Source organism: Ailuropoda melanoleuca, chromosome 6 (assembly GCF_002007445.2).
Source record: "Ailuropoda melanoleuca isolate Jingjing chromosome 6, ASM200744v2, whole genome shotgun sequence".
NCBI classification, from domain to species: Eukaryota; Metazoa; Chordata; class Mammalia; order Carnivora; family Ursidae; genus Ailuropoda; species Ailuropoda melanoleuca.
Window position 1 is genome coordinate 77,083,524 of NC_048223.1, and position 19,076 is coordinate 77,102,599.

A 19,076-nucleotide genomic window follows, 5' to 3' on the forward strand; every position below is an offset into this window, starting at 1 on the left:
TTACTGAACCAAAAGAAATGGATTATCCTAAATATTGTGTATAAACCACCAAAAAGCAATTATAAGCTCTGAATACAACATGTACTATGGTACCTGATGAAGGTCACAGGCACAAAAATACTGATAAACATTCAGAGAGCAGAAGAAAAAGCAAAAATATTACATAAAAGGTGTTCGTATAAGACCAAAAGTAAAGGCATTTTAAGGGTTGGTGCAAGGAAAATTAAAAAGTGGAGAAAAAGCAGGGATATACATCTTCTAGCCACACTCAGAAGGGCAAATCATTAGACTAAGGGACCATCCAAACATTAGACTAAGGGAAAGTTGGCTAGCTTCTGATTCACATAGCAACATGTTTGTGTCTCTTTTTGTTCTTAATATTGGGTTCTAGAACTAAACAATTATGTACCACCATATAGAATTCTGACTTTATAGAATTGGCAAGTTCTTATAGAGTACTTCAAATTCAAGAATTTTGGGAGTTCCCGGGGCGCCTGGGTGGCTCAGTCGTTAACCGTCTGCCTTCGGCTCGGGGTGTGATCCTGGCGTTCTGGGATCAAGCCCCACATCAGGCTAGTCCACTGGGAGCCTGCTTCTTCCTCTCCCACTCCCCCTGCTTGTGTTCCCTCTCTCGCTGTCTGTCTCTGTCAAATAAATAAATAAAATCTTTGAAAAAAAAAAGAATTTTGGAGTTCCCTATTTTGAAAAAAATCTATGATTTAAGAATTTTACATTTCAAACTTAGCAGTAAGAATGCAAATAGGACACGAAGTACCAGCAAAAAGGAATTATTTGCTTCAGCAAAGATTCCTCTAATTTTTAAATAGGAGGCAGAGAAAAAAAATGGGATTTAAATATATAGCATTATACCCACACTGGGACACCACAAAGTTAACATGTAACTTAATTGTAGGATACCAGATAACTGCTTTGCTTGACAGAATCCCAGGCTTTTGACTCTTCAGCAGATCTTCCCACCATCAACTCCCCAGGACCCCCACCACACATATACATCTCACCCTTCCCTATCTAAATGAGGCATAAAGTCCCAGATTAAGTAGACCTACTAAAAAAAGTATAAAACCAAAAGCCACAGTGAAAATCAGAAGTAGGACAAGAGTGAGAAAGAACATAAAAGACAAAAAGAAAAAAGAGAAGAAAAAGGCAAGTACTCAAAACTTTATAACTAAAACCCAAGAACTACTTAAATACATGAGCCCAGAAAAGTTAAGTGTTTATATTATGGTGCAAGCACTATAAGGAATACCAACAGGGAGGAAATGCTGAGCCACCTTCCCCAAAACTCATTCAGCCATGCTAAATACGATTAAGTAAAATAATCATGGGTCTAGATAGAGGTCAGATTTTTAAAATTTCATTAAGAAGATACATTTCTGGGGGGAAAAAGAGAAGATATATGTTTCTGAATTGGAGTTCTGAAAGGACTGGATGTGGTTTGGTTTAAAAGGGATGTGTTGTTTTGCTTTATTGTTGTTATGTTTTGGGTGCCAAGGGATCCAGGCAAAGTGAATAACATCTGCAATGTCTAAGAGGTAGGCATAGAGAGTGTACCATCTGCTATCATAGTTGAAATGGAGAGTGCCTGAGGAAGGAAAGGAAAGGAAAAGGAAGTATGAAATTAGTTTTTTAAATGCCTATAATCATACATTTTTAAGTGATTTAAGAGATAATAGAGAGTCCCTTCCAGATTATCCAAGAAGGGAGTAACTTCAAAATAGCACTCCAGCATATTCTTAGGTTAGAACAAATGAAATAGGATGATACTAGAGATGGAGAGGCAACTCAGGGATCTGAAAAAAAAGTATTCTTTTACTGTAAAGTGGACGGAAAGACTTATTACTAGAAATACACTGACCAGAGGGGAGGCATAAAGAGAAATGACAATTTCTGTGATGCAAGTCAGGCAATTTCCAGCTTTCCTCTTTACACTTTAGTGTGCTTTCTAAAATGACTGTGGTATGATTATTTTGTTGTTGTTGCTGTTAAGAATTTATTTTAAGTGGGGCGCCTGGGTGGCACAGCGGTTAAGCGTCTGCCTTCAGCTCAGGGCGTGATCCCGGCGTTATGGGATCGAGCCCCACATCAGGCTCTTCTGCTATGAGCCTGCTTCTTCCTCTCCCACTCCCCCTGCTTGTGTTCCCTCTCTCGCTTGGCTGTCTCTATCTCTGTCAAATAAATAAATAAAAATCTTTAAAAAAAAAAAAAAAGAATTTATTTTAAGTGATCTCTATACCCGCCGTGGGGCTTGAACTTACAACCCTGAGATCAAGAGTTGCATGTTCTACTGACTGAGCCAGCCAGGCACCCCTGTACTACATTTAATAAAAATCATCATTTAAATTAAAAACAAGCATGATGTTAAATATTTAGCTAAAGAATAATAAAGAAATGCCCATGTGTTCAACACCCAATTTAAGAAATGGAAAAATTAGGGACTCCTGGGGAGCTCAGTCAGTTAAGCATCTGTCTTCGGCTCAGGTCATGATCCCAAGGTCCCAGAATCAAATCCCGCATCGGGCTCCCTGATTAGCAGAGAGCCTGCTTCTCCCTTTCTCTCTGCCACGCCCCCTGCTTGTGCTCTCTCTCTCTCTCACAAATAAATAAATAAAATCTTTTTTAAAAAAAATTTTTAAAGAAATGAAAAGAATTAACAATGACTGTGAAACTCCCCAATTGACTATAATCTCCTCCCCCTCCACCTTCTAGAGATAACCAATGTCCTGAATTTTACGAATTTTCTCTATAGTTTTATCACATATATGTGCCCATTTTTACTTTGTATATAAATGGAATCATAGTTTATATAGCGTTCTGTGACTTGCTTTTTTCAGTCAGTATAATGTTTTTGTGATTAATCCAAGCTGATATACAGAGCTAAAGGCTATTCATTTTCATTGCTATATAATATCATACTTTAGGAACAAACCATAATTTTTAAATACATTCTACTATAGTTGGAATGGGTTATTTCCATTTTTCTACAATCACAAAAAAAATACTACTTTGAACATTCTCAAATATAACTTCTGATATGTATATACAAGGAAGTTCTATACAACATGTATCTAGGAGTGGAATTACTGAGTCACAGGGTATATGCTACTTCAGTTTTACCTGAAAAATGTAATATCAAATTACTTCCCTAATGAGTGGTATCAATTTATATTCCAACCAGCAATTGTATGTAAGTTCTTATTATTCCACCTTTCAGGTAACAATCTTAACTGACTTTTAAATTTCTATTAATCTGAAGACAGTATTGGTTTACTTTACATTTCTTAGATTACTTAGGAGGGTAAGAATCTTTCATCTGCTTAAAGGTCTTTCGGGTTTCCTGTTCTGAGAAATGCCTGTTTATATCTTTTGCCCATTTTCCCACTGACTCAATTATCTTTTACATACTCATTATAGAAGTTCTTCTCTGGAGTTCTATGCTGAATACGAATACTTTGTTGGTTATATAATATATTGCAGATACTTCCTACCTGTGTGCGGCCTTGTGTCTTTACCCTCTTCTGGAGTCTTTTAATGAACAGAAGTTTTTGAATTTTCTGTAGTAAAATGTTATCAATGTTTTTAACTTTGTGTTTTTCATGTCTTATTTAATAAATCCTGTCTATCCCTGAGTTCATGATATTCTTTCTATTTAGAAGATATTTTCTTCTAAAACATTAAAAAAGTTTTCTTTCATGTTTCAGTCCTTAACTCAGCTGAAATTCATGCTTTTGGTAATTATATGAGGTAGGGTTTTAATTTCCTTTTTCTTTCTATATGGATCACCAACTATCTAATCACCATTTACTGAAAAGTCCACTTTCTCCTTTGATTCACAGGGCAAGTAGCAAGTTTCTCTATGTCTATTTCTGAACTCATGACTTTGATCCATAGATTTATTAGTCATAATGTGTTGATACCACATTGTCTTAATTACTATAGTTTTATAAGCCTTGATATCTGATAAAGTATGGTAGTCATCAGTACTTTTGCCAAGTATTTCTGGTTCTTCCCTCTCCCAAGGATTTTGATAGGATCACACTACCTGGCCCGCTTGGGATTCACTGGAGCCATATGATTTTAGTTCTGGTCAGTGAGCTCTGAGCAGAAGTGACCTGCAGAGCATTCATTTGTCTGTGCAAAACTCTCCAGAGTTCTTTTCCACTCTGACGTGGCCACTAGTAATAGCTTGGTTGTAGCTTTGGCACCTGAGTTCCTGAGTGACTACAATCAGTAGGGTTTTCCTACTAACCTGCAGTGGACAAGTAATGGGAATGCAAAATAAATCTTTTGTATATTTATCACTGAGATTTTAGATTGTTACCAAAGCATAACTTAGTCTACTCTGACTGATACACAGGCAAGTCACTCATTTTGTTATTATTCTTCAAGAATGTTCTGTCTATCCTTCCCTATTTATCATAAGAATTTCAGAATTGAATTTTTTCAACTTCCAGGACAAGCCTGCTGGCCAGAATACACATTAGTATCATCACATTGGAAAACATATGGAAATACTGGAAAACAGTTCCATTCCTGGGCATATACGCAAAAAAAAAAATCTGTATACATATGTAGATACATAAAAGAATGGTCTTGGCAATATTGTTCATAAAAAAATAAAAAATGGAAATAATCCAAATGACTATCAGCAATAGAATAAACAAACTGGTTTATTTACACAATGAAATACCATATAATAATGAAGATGAACAAAGTCAACGTGCCCTAAACATGCTGCACTAAAGAAGACACACATACACACACTTTCAAACAAATTTATATAAAATGATTGCATTTACAGGGCACCTGAGTGGCACAGTCAGTTAAGCGACTGACTCTTGGTTTCAGCTCAGGTCATGGTCTCAGAGTCCTGATATGGAGCCCTGAGTTGGGCTCCGTGCTCAGTGCAGAGTATGCTTAAGACTCTCTTTCCCCATCAAAAAGGAGAATTACAGACCGATTTCCCTTATGAATATGGACGCCAAAATTCTCAACAAGATCCCAGGTAATAGGATCCAACAGTACATTAAAAGGATTATCCATCATGACCAAGTGGGATTCAGCCCTGGGATGCAAGGGTGGCTCAACATTCGCAAATCAATCAGTGTGATAGATCATATCAACAAGAAAAGAGTCAAGAACCATATGATCCTCTCAACTGATGCAGAAAAGGCATTTGACAAAATACAGCATCCTTTCCTGATTAAAGCCTTTCAGAGTGTAGGGATAGAGGGTACATTCTCAATTTCATAAAAACCATCTATGAAAAGCCTACAGCGAATATCATTCTCAATGCGGAAAGGCTGAAAGCCTTTCCCTTAGATCAGGAACATGACAAGGATGCCCACTTTCGCCATTATTATCCAACATAGTACTAGAAGTCCTTGCAACAGCAGTCAGACAACAAAAAGGGATAAAAGGTATCCAAATTGGCAAAGAAGAAGTCAAACCATCTCTCTTCACAGATGACATGATACTCTATATAGAAAACCCAAAAGACTCCACCCCCAAACTACTAGAACTTATAGAGCAATTCAGTAATGGCGGGATGCAAAATCAATGCTNCAATGCTCAGAAATCAGTTGCATTTCTATACACGAACAATGAGACTGAAGAAAGAGAAATTAGGGAATCGATTCCATTTACAATAGCACCTAAAATCATACGTTATCTCGGAATTAACTTAACCAGAGAGGTAAAGGATCTATATTCTAGAAACTATAAATCGCTCCTGAAAGACATTGAAGAAGACACAAAAAGATGGAAAAATATTCCATGCTCATGGATCAGAAGAATAAACATAGTTAAAATGTCCATACTACCCAGAGCAATCTACACTTTCAATGCTATCCCGATCAAAATACCGAGGACATTTTTAAAAGAGCTGGAACAAACAGCCCTTAAATTTGTGTGGAACCAGATAAGGCCCCAAATCGCCAAGGAATTCTTGAAAAGGAAAAACAAAGCTGGGGGCATCACGTTGCCAGATTTCAAGCTATACTACAAAGCTGTGATCACNAATAAAAGATAAAATGAACTTATGGGACTTTATCAGGATAAAGAGCTTCTGCACAGCCAAGGAAACAGTCAAAAAAACTAAGAGACAGCCCACGGAATGGGAGAATATATTTGCAAAGGACACCACAGATAAAGGACTGGTATCCAAGATCTACAAAGAACTTCTCAAACTCAATACACGAGAAACAAATAAACAAATCATAAAATGGGCAGAAGATATGAACATGAACTTTTCCAATGAAGACATACAAATGGCTAACAGACACATGAAAAAATGTTCAAAATCATTAGCCATCTGGGAAATTCAAATCAAAACCACACTGAGATACCACCTTACGCCAGTTAGAATGGCAAAGATAGACAAGGCAAGAAACAACAATTGTTGGAGAGGATGTGGAGAAAGGGGATCCCTCCTACATTGTTGGTGGGAATGCAAGTTGGTACAGCCACTCTGGAAAACAGTGTGGAGGTCCCTTAAAAAGTTAAAAATTGAGCTACCCTATGATCCAGCAATTGCACTACTGGGTATTTACCCCAAAGATACAGACGTAGTGAAGAGAAGGGCCATATGCACCCCAATGTTCATAGCAGCATTGTCCACAATAGCTAAATTGTGGAAGGAGCCAAGATGCCCTTCAACAGATGACTGGATTAAGAAGATGTGGTCCATATATACAATAGAATATTACTCAGCCATCAGAAAGAACGATTACACAACATTTGCAGCAACATGGACGGGACTGGAGGAGATTATTGCTAAGTGAAATAAGTCAAGCAGAGAAAGACAATTATCACATGGTTTCACTCATTTATGGAACATAAGAAATAGGAGAAGGAAGGGAAGAATGAAGGGGGGGTAAACAGAAGAGGCAATGAACCATGAGAGACTGTGGACTCTGGGAAACAAACTGAGGGCTTCAGAGGGGAGGGGGGTGGGGGATTGGGATAGGCTGGTGATGGGTATTAAGGAGGGCACATATTGCATGGTGCACTGGGTGCTATATGCAAATAATGAATCATGGACCATTGCATCAACAACTGGGGATGTACTGTATGGTGACTAATATAACAAAATAAAAATTATTAAAAAAAAAAAAAAAGACTCTTTCCCTCTGCCCCTCCCCTTTGTTCCTCCCCTGCCCCCCACGCTGTTGCACTCCCTCTATCTCTCTAAAATAAATAAATAAATCTTCTAAAAATGATTCCATTTACAATGAAGTAAATTTTTTAAAAACAGATAATTTTTAAATTAGATTGTTTAAGAACAGATATATAGGTAGCAAAACTATCAGATAAAACAAGGAAGTGACTACCACAAACATTAGAAAAGTGGCCACTCCTGGGAGAAAGAAGGGAGGGTGAATGTCTATGGTACAGGAGTACTCTATTTTCACCTAAAGAGTTGCTACAAGGATGTTCACTTTGTGATTATTCATGATCCTGGATCTCTGTGGGGATTTTATATAAAAGTCATATCTTTTTTGTTAGATTTATTCGTATCTACCTTATATACTTTGTTACTATTATAAAAACACTTTTTAACTTGCATTTTCTGTTAGTTGGTAGTATATAGAAATATAATTGAATGTTATACCTTGATCTTACAGGCAACAACCTGCTAAATTCTCTTATCGATTCTGATATATCAGTATATACTTTGAGATTTTTTTAATAGTCAATCATATCATCTGCAAATAATGATAATTTTACTTCTTTCTTTCTAATCTTTATCTGTCCTCTTGTCTTATTATACTGACTAGAATCTAGTTCAATTATGAATCATATTATTTCATATTCTATAAAAATATTTTTAGGGGCACCTGGGTGGCTCAGTTGGTTAAGCATCCGACTCTTGATTTTGGCTCAGGTCATGATCTCAGGGTTGTGAGATCAAGCCTTGCATCAGGCTCCCTGCTGGGCATGGAGACTGCTTTAAGATTCTCTCCCTTCCTCTCTCTCTGCCCCACCCTCCCATCTCTCTCTCTCTCAAAAAAAAAAAAAAAAATTAAAGTAGGGAACAAAAAAGAGACATTTCAGGTGCTGATGGTCCATCTGAGATTTACTCTTCCCAACACTCAACATTCCTTCTCTTGTCTCAGAAAATGAAGTCCTCCTGGATGAAGGAATATGGCTATTCTAACAATTTAAATTTCTCAACTATTAGGACCACATTCAGCCCATCCATACAGTCAAATTAATCCAATGTAAGTCTATTTATAATCTTTAAATGAGGTGTACAATAATTAATGCAAACTAGAGCTTAATTACTTAACATTTATATAGCACTGAGGGACTGAAAAACACTTTAGGGAAAAACATCAAATTTTTAATATACTCCCAATATAACAAAAGAAGCAGTGAAGGAAAATAAACCTAATTGATAGTTCAGACAATGATGCGATGAGGAAAGTACTAGAACACCCACAATTACAAAGATCCAAAATAGAGCCTTTGATTCCCCAAGCCCATTTACCTATCTGCCATAAGCAACTGCTTCTCTGAAAGAGTCCCAAGGTACTTCCTCAGCCCTCATAAGTTCAAAAACATCTTCCTTTCTGTACTTGGGTATCTCAGAAGGTGTCTCATGAAGTCTCATGGTTGGTTTTCTTCACTTATTTGGCTTCTATAATGATACTAATTTATGTCACATTAACAATTTGTGCTTCCGGAAATTAAAACATAACAAGACTGGTAGAGCCACTTCATCAGAGTCCCACCCGGGTCAATGAAGAGGACGGCAGAGTCCTGACTAATCAAAGCCATGTCAGGGAGTCATATAAGTTCTATCACCCCTTCCTGGTACAGATGAGAGTTTCTAGTTTTAGGAGATTACTCTACCAGGGATTTCTTCAGGATTCAAATTTCTCTAGCAAGTATCTTACTTTGGTTTTTTGTTTTAATGCCATGAATCAGACTTCCCTTGGATTTGCTGGCCAGAGGACCACCATATTTCTTGTTTACCTAAAATTAGACACTTAATGTTAATGTGCCCTTCAGAAAATCAAGCCAAATACTCTTGTGGTTGGACTTCTGTCTGAATGGGAATAGTCAGAAATATTACAACTTGTAAAAGATTTGGTTTCATTAAAATTCATATTCAAACTCCCAATTAATCAATAACATATATTTTGCTAAAAGTTCCAATGCTTCCAAGGGGGAAAGAAAAAAGATGTTTGTGATTCAAGCGATAAAATGTTCAGAAGACTCAGTCATCTCTTTCTAAAGATATCTGCCCATTATGGACTTAAAACTCCAAAGTGATGCTGCTCAAAAAACTGTTTAAAATCATTTGTTGCAAAGAGCCAAAAAAACTGGGAAATTCTCCTGGATTTTTTGTTACAGTTCTTACTCCAAGATGTAAAAACAACTAATTAAACATATAATGACCACACCCAAGCATCCCTGTCACAAATCAAGAACTCAGACTTCTTGAAGACTGAAAAATGACACTGGATGCTTATCAGAACTCATGCAGACTCATCCAGCCATAAATAATCCATTGTACAAACAAACCAAGAAAACACAGAGAAGCTCCATGTTGGACAAGCAGATGAAGTAATGGAGAATGGGACCTCTTATACAACCTAGTTCTTCCTCTACTGTAGCATACTCTAAATGAATCCTCGGGTTTCATTTTATTCAGAAATGAAAAACTTGGGAGTCAGACAACAGGGTCGAAAATCGGTATAATGAATCTATTAAATGTGGTAATAAGAAACATTAGGGAATGTAAAAATGTTAGTACTGGCTTTTCTCAATAGGAAGAGTTTGTTGCTAAATTTAGCTTTAACAGACAATAGTTAATTCCACTAAAAATACTTGGTTGTTTATTCTTTCAAAATAAAAATTTAGAATTAGCTCTTCAGGTAAATACTCAAAATTTAAGCACATTTTTATAATATCCTATCACATTAAATAGAGCTGTATGGGCAAAAAGGTTCAGAAAAACAGACTACCTAAGCCAAGTAACAATTCTTTGAAGCAAGCAAAACTAATCATATTAATCTTTTGCACTAAGCCACAGGCAGATAATTTAGAAATTCTTTAGCATCACCCTGATTAGCCAAACTACCTCAATATTGATCATTTGGCAGCCTAATGGTAGTGAGAGAAACAGATTTGAAGAACTTACCTTGAGAGCGCAAAAGATGCAGGAATCGCCCATGCACTTGTGAGTTGTAAGCTGCCTAAAGCTACGTCGGAAGATGTCCAAGTGCCATAAAACCTGGCAAAAAAAGGGGGAAATTCTTCATTACTCTATAAAAAAAGCATCCATTTCATCTTAGACTCAAGAATTCAAACAAAAATAGGTAATGACTACAGAATATATCTTCATTCCCAAGAGAAAAGCTCATTCTAGTATACTAAAACAAATGTCAAAAAGGGTCAGTTAGCTAACATGAGAGACTAATAACTATATTCTAAAATATAGATTAATTTGAAAATGAAGGAAGGTTACACAGAGAAAATAAGGTATAACATACATCAAATGTGATCCTGAAGCGTTAATGTATGGGTTAAAAACTGCAGAATAAGGGCTTATTTTAATGATCCACACAAGAAAAGTTTTTTTTTTTTTGGAAAAAACTTTTTTTATAAAGTAAAGTAGATACACGTTACATTAGTTTCAGGCATATAACATAGGGATTCCACAAGTCTATATGTTATGCTGTGTTTACCATCACAAGTGTAGCTGCCATCTGTCACATTCATCACTATTACAATACCACTGACTATATACCCTATGCTGTGCCTTTTATTCCCATGACTTTTTTTTTTTAAAGGTTTTATTACTCTTTTAAGTAATCTCTACACCCAACCTTGGGCTTAAACTCACAACCCTGAGATCAAGAGTTACATGCTTTACCAACTGAGCCAGCCAAGTGCCCCTCCCCATCACTTATTCATTCCATAACTGGAAGCCTATATCTCCCACTCCTCTTTACCATTTTCCCCACCCCCCCATCTCCCTCCCCTCTCACAACCATCAGTTTTTCTCCATATTTATAGGTCTGATTCTGCTTTTTGTTTATCATTTGTTTTGCTTTTTAGATTCCACATATAAGTGAAATCACATGGTACTGAAAACTTATTTAGAAGCTTGAATTGTAATGTGGAATTTTGTCTTTTTTAGATTTCTCAATTATTGGACCTTTCTGAGAGATGTGTGACCTTCTTTATGTCAACAAAATTAAAAAATGGTGATATCAACAGTGATAAATCACGTTCATAGTACGTAACCTAGATATGATGTGATAAGAAGGACACTTTACTTTTATGGTCTTCCTCTCAAAAGCCCATAACCCCAGTCTAATCATGAGAAAAACAGCAAACAAATTCCAATAGTGGGACATCTCACAAAATACTTGACTAGTACTACTCCTCCAAATTGTTAAGATCATCAAAAACAAGGAAATTTTGAGAAACTGTCAGATCCAAAAAAAGCCTAAGGAGACAGGACAAGTATATGTAACCGTGATATCCTGGATGGGATCCTGGAACAGAAAAAGATACTAGGCAACAACTGAGTAAATCCAAATACACTATGAACTTTAGTTAAAAAAGAAATGGTGTAATATATAGCATAATGCCTTAGGAAGCTCCTCCTGCTTAGAAAACATTTAAATGGCATCATATATGAAAAGGCACTGTACTTCTGGAGCTTCTTCTTCCTTATGTGTCTTCAAAGTATATATTTCAAAAGTTCTTTGAAATACACTATATTCCCAAATAAGTAACACCTTTTTATAATAAACATAATGGTTTCAATACATCTGTGGCCAACATAGCATTCACATCAAAAGTTAGAATATTACTTCATAGAAACAATTATTTTCAACATTGTAACATGATTACAAAAGGCACTCCAAAACCATCAATGACTCAGTCTTTAAGTATGGATTTAGGTGTGTGTGTGTGTGTGTGTGTGTGTGTGTGTGTGTGTGTGTGTGTGTAGTATGTGTTCCATATGGCACTGGAAATCAGAACAGAAAGTCATAAATACTATTGTTTCAATACAGATAGAACATACAGGAAAAAACAGAATTATAAAAACAGGGCTCCAGGCAGGAAGGAGGTAAACACACACACATCTATATCAACACCTTTTTTTTTTTTTTGTCTCCTTCTAAATTACAAAAGTATTATTAGTTTATACAGTGTCACTCAAAAAAACTCATATGCAGCATCTGGGGAAATTAAACCTAACAAGCCCCACCCAACTGCATGAATTTGTGGTAGTAATGAGGGAATATAGTTAAACTCTTTCTCTAGGCTAAACAGCATAGGATTTTTTAATGCTTTCAAATAAAAATTTGAAAACAGAGTATAAAACTTTTTTTTTAAGTAATCCAATGTGGGGCCTGAACTCACAACCCTGAGACCAAGAATCACATGCTCCACTGACTGAGCTAGCTAGGCGCCCTGAGTATGAAACTTAATACATAAATAACCTTGGCAAGATTCTCGTATTATAAATGATGAAATTGAATACTATTACTGTTACCTATATAAGGTCACAAGGCAAGTCTATAAATGCACTAAAACTAGTTTATAAGTCCAGTGCTTTAAAAAAAAATTTTATTTATTTATTTTAGAGAGAGAGAACGAGAGAGAGCAGGGGGTAGGGGCAGAGGGAGAAGTAATGAAAGTCCCAAGCCAACTCCACACTAAGCACGGAGCTCAACTTGGGGCTTGATCTCATGACCCTGAGATCACAACCTGAGCTGAAACCAAGGGTCAGTCGCTCAACCAACTGAGCCACCCAGGCCCCTTTTTTTTTTTTTTTAAGATTTATTTATTTATTTTAGAGAGTGTCCAGTGTTTTTTTTTTGTTTTGTTCCGTTTTTTAATGTTTTTTCATTATATTATGTTAGTCACCATACAGTACATCCTTGGTTTCTGATGTAAAGTTCGATGATTCATTAGTTGCATATAACACCCAGTGTACCATGCAATACGTGCCCTCCTTACTACCCATCACCAGTCTATCCCATTCCCCCACCCCTCTCCCCTCTGAAACCCTCAGTTTGTTTCTCAGTGTTTTTTATATCAAATACTTTGTCTTGTCTTTTCTTCTCTCATAGCAACTTCTTTTCTCTTTACACCTGAAACAATAACACTAGTATTTTACCCAAGCATAATTATCTTGAGTGGCAAATTTCATTTACTTTTATTCTGAGGAGCAGAAAAGAGGAGAAAGTAATTACTTGAAAGTTAGGCCAAAAGGGATGAACTTAATATTCTATGGGCATGACAAGGCAAAGCAGACAGGCAGACAAGAAGCTTTGGGATTCTAAAATCACTAGTGTGGCAACCAACACCAAAAGGGAAAATCTAGAGTAGATAATCACACCATAGAGGAATTACTTTCCACTACCTTTGTTCAAGCATATCTGACCAGACACCAATCATGAACCACTACAGGAAAGCTCAGAGGAAGGAGATGAAGAAATGGACAGACTGGACTCCATTCTACTAAGAGCCTGAATGCTAAGAGCCTTCTACTGAAGACGAGAGTAATATACCTGCAAGTCTTTGACTTGTGGAAAGAACTTTGTTTTCTTTACTAGAGAAAAGCAAGTAGGGTGATACATTTTGGTCTCAAAAGGAAAAACAGGAAGCAAAAAGAAAGTCAATAAACAAGTATTAAGATCATCTTAGTCCATGTACTTTCCCCTTCAGGCAGCTAAGTAGTAGTCACAGTTATTATTTCTATTATCATTATTAATCCCTTTTTCCTACAAATGAGGTAATTGAGACTCAAAGAGGTAAGTTACTTGCCTAAGATCACACAGATAAATTTTAAAATGATCTCAGGCTGCTGACCTCAAACAGAGACCATCAAGGATTATGTTTAAAAGAGTTACTGGAAAGACAGCCTCAGCAACTAAAGACAAGGTTCACCGGAAAGAAAGAAATTGCCCTTACCTGCAGGGCACTGTTGAGGAAGCAGCTGTTTTGTCCTGGCTCATTGCTGAGGCCTTTGCTGGGAGCTATGGAGGTTGAGCTTCGAGGTGCAAACATCCCTTGGACACTACCACGGCCCCCTGAAAAATAGTTTCTTTTCCAAGACATTATTATTCACATTTAGCTTGAAAACTCAGAAAAGACTTTGTATCTTTTTGGGAGAGAGTTTCTGTCTGTTGAAAGTCCTGAATTGTAAAAAAGAATCCAGAATTCAATGAATTTATATTGAAATATTTTGAGTTTACAACCTTCCAAACACCATCTATGTAGCTTAAGGAACTCAGATATCTTCTTAGATCCACATGACAGAGCCGTCCCTGACTTGTTCCAAGCAATGCCCAAAATTTAACATGGCATAGTACTAACACGAACAGAGAAATCCTTAGATCTTGTGTCCTTCTATTTTTCTTGAATTGCCTCCATAAAATAGTGGTGAAGTGGCTGTAGTCCTCAACTCCAACAGATTCCAGGATCACGGTAGGATGTATTCCTTAGACTTGTTGATGATGCTTCTTGTAGACTGAAGATTTTTTCCAACTGGAATGAGAGGCAGACAGATAAGCAAGAATCCAATGCAACCCTCCTTACCTTCTCTATTCCTTGTCCCATCATCGTCTGAAGTAAACAGTCAAGTTCTGAGCAACTGACATAGAATCCACAAAGGTAAGAAATTTGTTTGAATTATATGGGGATTTTATTCTTATTGCTGTTGCTCTTTTTTTAATATGCCCCAAAGATTTTCTATCATTCCATCCAGAATTTCAGAAAGTCTCTTCTCTTCTTTCCTCTGTGACTAGAATAGCCAGCTCTGCCAGAGAGCTTTAACAAAAAGAAAAAAAAAACAAAACTAAAAGCTTGCGTCACTTAATGACTCTACTGGCTTTGTGCTGTTCTGCCAAGATCAACGTTGCCTCACCTCTCACTATAAACTTGAAACCTTGGCAAACAATGACCAAAAAAAAAAAAAAAAACCCAAAAAACCAACACCACCAACAAAAAAACCCAAAAAACCTTAACAACAACAAAAAGGAGAAACACTCAAGCCAAAGAGGGGGTAGAAAAAAAAGGTGTGAGCAGATTTACTTTCATAGGATACGTCTCTGAAATTTTCTAGAAGTTGATCGGGACAAAAACAAAAACCAAATACAAACTTTCCAAAATCAGACTAACAAAAATATTACCAGGTAAACATACAACAAATTAAGAATTGGAACAGTTTCTGTTAGATGTTGTGAATAAAGAAAATTTTAAAGGTGTTTACATGTTCATGGCTATGAAAGCCTGTTTAAAGCTGGGAAGGCCAAGTTATCTGTCTGAACTCTGTTCTGAGGAAAGATGTCCCATCTCCAGGAAACACTCAAGGCAAGTAAGCCATATGTCCATAACATCAAATACAAAAGAACTAAATCTTCTCCTGCCCTGTTTGTTTGTATATTTTATTTTTGCCAGAGGATCAGAGAGATAATTTGGGTTACAAATAACTTAATCCTCAGATTAAATCTGAGGCACTCACAATCAGAGGCCATCCCTTGACCAACATTAGTTTTCAACTAATTAAAATGCCAGTGAGGCAACAGAGGAGAAATACCAAAGCAAACACCTCTACTGGAGGGAAATACTTCTATCTCCAGCTTTAAGCTTTCCTATAATGCTGCCATGTCCATATAAGGAAAAAATTAATAATTGTAAGTGTTAAATTTGTTTTCCAACAGTTTCCCAAGCTTCTCCCTTCCTTACTTCCCATCATCATATGAACCACCTAAAAAAGCAAAAATGTGAAGCATCTTAATCATTCTCTAAGAGATCACCTAGCACTACCCAGTATATCCAGTGGAAAAACTGAGGCACAGGAACATTAAATGGTTGCACAAGACCGTTCTTTCCCTTCTCTAAATTCCCAGACTATTTATAATCTACGTGTCACAATTAAAGTATTTGACTATACACTGTAGTGTCCTATTATCCTCTATTTGTTTTTATTACTCTCTGTTTGTTTTATATGGTATCAGTCATATATCCCGAATGACTGTATGAAATGAAATACTAACTAGTGTCAGACAAGTACTAAACACTACACTTACATTCTTTATTCTTTACAATAGCCCTATTATGAGGTGTTAATAATTCCATTTTACAGAAGAGCAGAGTGAGACTTAAAGACGTTAACTTGCCCAAATCAACTAGTAAGTGAAAGAACTAGAATTTTTTAACTATTATAAATCTGTGACTTAATTATGTATTTTATTAAACTATTCCAAAAGCTCCTATCACAGTGCTGGTCATAAGGAGGAACACAATAAATACTCCCTGATGATTAGCATCGCACCAGAAAGGATCCCGTATCTCCCACACAGATGAAAAGACCCTCAACCCTCTATACACACCCTCATACACACCCCACTCAGAACTACTAAGCAACTTCAACCAGCCATGCAGCATTCCTTCAGCTCAACTGCTGCAAAGGAATGACAAGTACCAAGCCTCCACTTTGCTCACAGCCAAAAGGACTTGGCAGACAGGTGGGGTTTCCAGTATCCACATTAGGAGCTTAGTGAAACTCAGCCTGCCCTATGATACACACCGCTGAGTTCAGGGAGCAAAGAGAAAAAAAAAAAAAAAGCAGTCACAGAAAAAAAGATTCTCAGGCTCTAAATGGCAGCATTATTTAGGGTAAGGCAAATAAGCTCTCACACTTGCTCTAGGTGTGTCAGAAACTAGAGGTGAGAGCCAGAAAGAACAAGGCCAAGAGAGGCAGTGACAAATGATCCAAAGTATTTCACTTAAATTGTAGGTCCAGCACCAAACAATATATTCCTTCTACTGTACCATCTACTAAAGATATATGAGAAAGTCAATTACGAGTTTTACCTACATCAATCTAACAACCTATTTTTGAAAAGAAAAGAACTTCTTAAGCAATATTCAAGTATTTAGAGGTAAAAGAGCAAACTGTCTACAACTTACTCTGAAATGGTTCAGAAGGAAAAAATATATATATATGGGTGTGTATATTTGTAAATATGGAGAGAAAGGGAAATGGTAGAGCAAATATAGCAATAATGTCGATAACAGGTAAAGGTGGCTGAAGGGGATATGGGAATTCTCTGTACCATTTCTTGTAACTTCACTGTAAGTTTTAAATCATTTTTTTAAGTTGAAAGAGAACTGATATCTGCAAAAAAAAAAAAACTTAAAATTATGTAGAAATTACTTTGTAATGTATGTAATATTCATGATTCAATGCAAAAATGACCAAAATCATTAAGCTGGTAGATAAACCATGCCAGATGATATTAGCAAACCCAAACTAAAATTAAAAAAAAGAAAAAGGAGAAAAAGAGAAAAAAGAGAGAGAGATAAATACAAAAAAGTATAGATATGAGGGTAAAATAAAATGGAATAAAGCTTTAATACTATTTCTATGAAAAGGAGAGTTCAAAATACAGTATAATGTCTAGTTGTTCTAAGAGTAAGTGATGTTGAGTAATTATAATATACAAATGGGACCAGGACTAGACTTGGAGTTAGAAGACATGGGTTCAGGGGCGCCTAGGTGGCACAGCGGTTGAGCATCTGCCTTTGGCTCAGGGCGTGATCCTGGAGTTATGGGATCGAGCCCCACATCAGGCTCCTCTGCTATGAGCCTGCTTCTTCCTCTCCCACCCCCTGCTTGTGTTCCCTCTCTCCGCTGGCTGTCTCTATCTCTGTCAAATAAATAAATAAAATCTAAAAAAAAAAAAAAAAAGGAATACCTGTCTGGGAATGGAATTCCCGGACCACCTTGTTTAAAAAAAAAAAGAAGAAGAAGACATGGGTTTGGTTTCCACATTTTCACTACTTTGTATAATCCTAACTACTTAAGTGTCCTGAGCTTTGTTTTCAGGGTCTGTAAAACGATGGCACAAAACCTATTTTATACACTGGTTGAGATTTAGTAATAGGCATGCCAAAGTACTAGCAAGTTTTCAAAACAAAGGATGAATAATGAGTTCCACTGAATGAGTAAACTGCAATGCCTGAAAGTATTAAAGTAAATTTTGGTTTGGGGACCTCAGGATACTAGAAAGTCGTAAGCCACCAGGAATAAGTCTTCTAATTGTAGAAAAGAACAATAGGCCTCATATAGAACAAGAGACATATCAGAACAATTTACGTGCTTGAAGAAACATTTGAATTTTAAAATTATTATTTTTTAAGAGTTATTTTTAAAATACAAAGTTTAACTTTCTATTTGTAAAAAGTCAAATAGTTGAGCCTATTACAAGGAACAGGGTAACATTTTAGAAGGTCTACAAAGAATGACCATGTCCAATTGATCAATGATTCAAATGGAAAAACCATGATGAGTACTCAGTTTCTTTTTTTTTTTTTAATTTTATTTATTTATTTGACAGAGACAGCGAGAGAGGGAACACAAGCAAGGGGACTGGGAGAGGGAGAAGCAGGCTTCCCGCCAAGCAGGGAGCCCAATGCAGGGCTTGATCCCAGGACCCTGGGATCATGATCTGAGCCAAAGGCAGATACTTAACGGCTGAACCACCCAGGTGCCCAGTATCTCAGTTTCTAACGAAGCAACAGTAGCCCCATTACAAGTGATTAATGCCAAAACTAACGCGAATATCAGCAAGTCAAACTGCACTACACTGAGATATCCAAACAGTTAACCAGGAAAGTTGCTCACATATCTAGTTTCTATTATTCTATATAGCAATTTACTTATAATTTATTCAAGAAATTATATTGGTGGGGCACCTGGGTGGCTCAGTTGGTTAGGCTTCAGTCTTTGGCTGGGGTCATGATTCCCAGGTCCTGGGACCAAGCCCCGCGTTGGGCTCCCTGCTCAGCAGGGAGCCTGCTTCTCCCTCTCCTCCCTGCTCGAGCTCTCTCTCACTATCTCAATCTGTCCTCTCTCAAATAAATAATAAATAAAATCTTAAAAAAAAAAAAACTATATTGCCCTGATAAATCAACAGGCAATTACCTCAATTTTATATGTCAATAATTCCCAGCTACATCTATATTATCTTGTTAGTTATTATAAGAATTAAAATTAGTTAATTTATGCAAAGTGC

General features: G+C 36.6%; 1 protein-coding gene across 12 annotated transcripts in view; it reads right to left on the bottom strand.

Annotated features, from left to right (window-relative positions):
- The window catches only part of USP54 (ubiquitin specific peptidase 54), a 132,888-nt gene that overhangs the window by 46,668 nt on the left and 67,144 nt on the right, over positions 1–19,076 (bottom strand). For 10 of the 12 annotated variants that reach the window (XR_004626171.1, XM_034662688.1, XM_034662689.1 and 7 more), the window contains exons 2-3: positions 13,966–14,541; positions 10,169–10,261 (exon numbers count right to left, since the gene is read on the bottom strand). Coding sequence is in view for 10 of the 12 variants with exons in the window: in XM_034662688.1 (XP_034518579.1) it covers positions 10,169–10,261; positions 13,966–14,112 (240 nt within the window). In the remaining 2 variants the exon portion in view is untranslated. Of the gene's footprint in view, positions 1–10,168; positions 10,262–13,965; positions 14,816–19,076 lie in introns of those variants that run through there. The other 2 variants (XM_019800903.2, XM_019800910.2) reach the window with 2 other exon arrangements.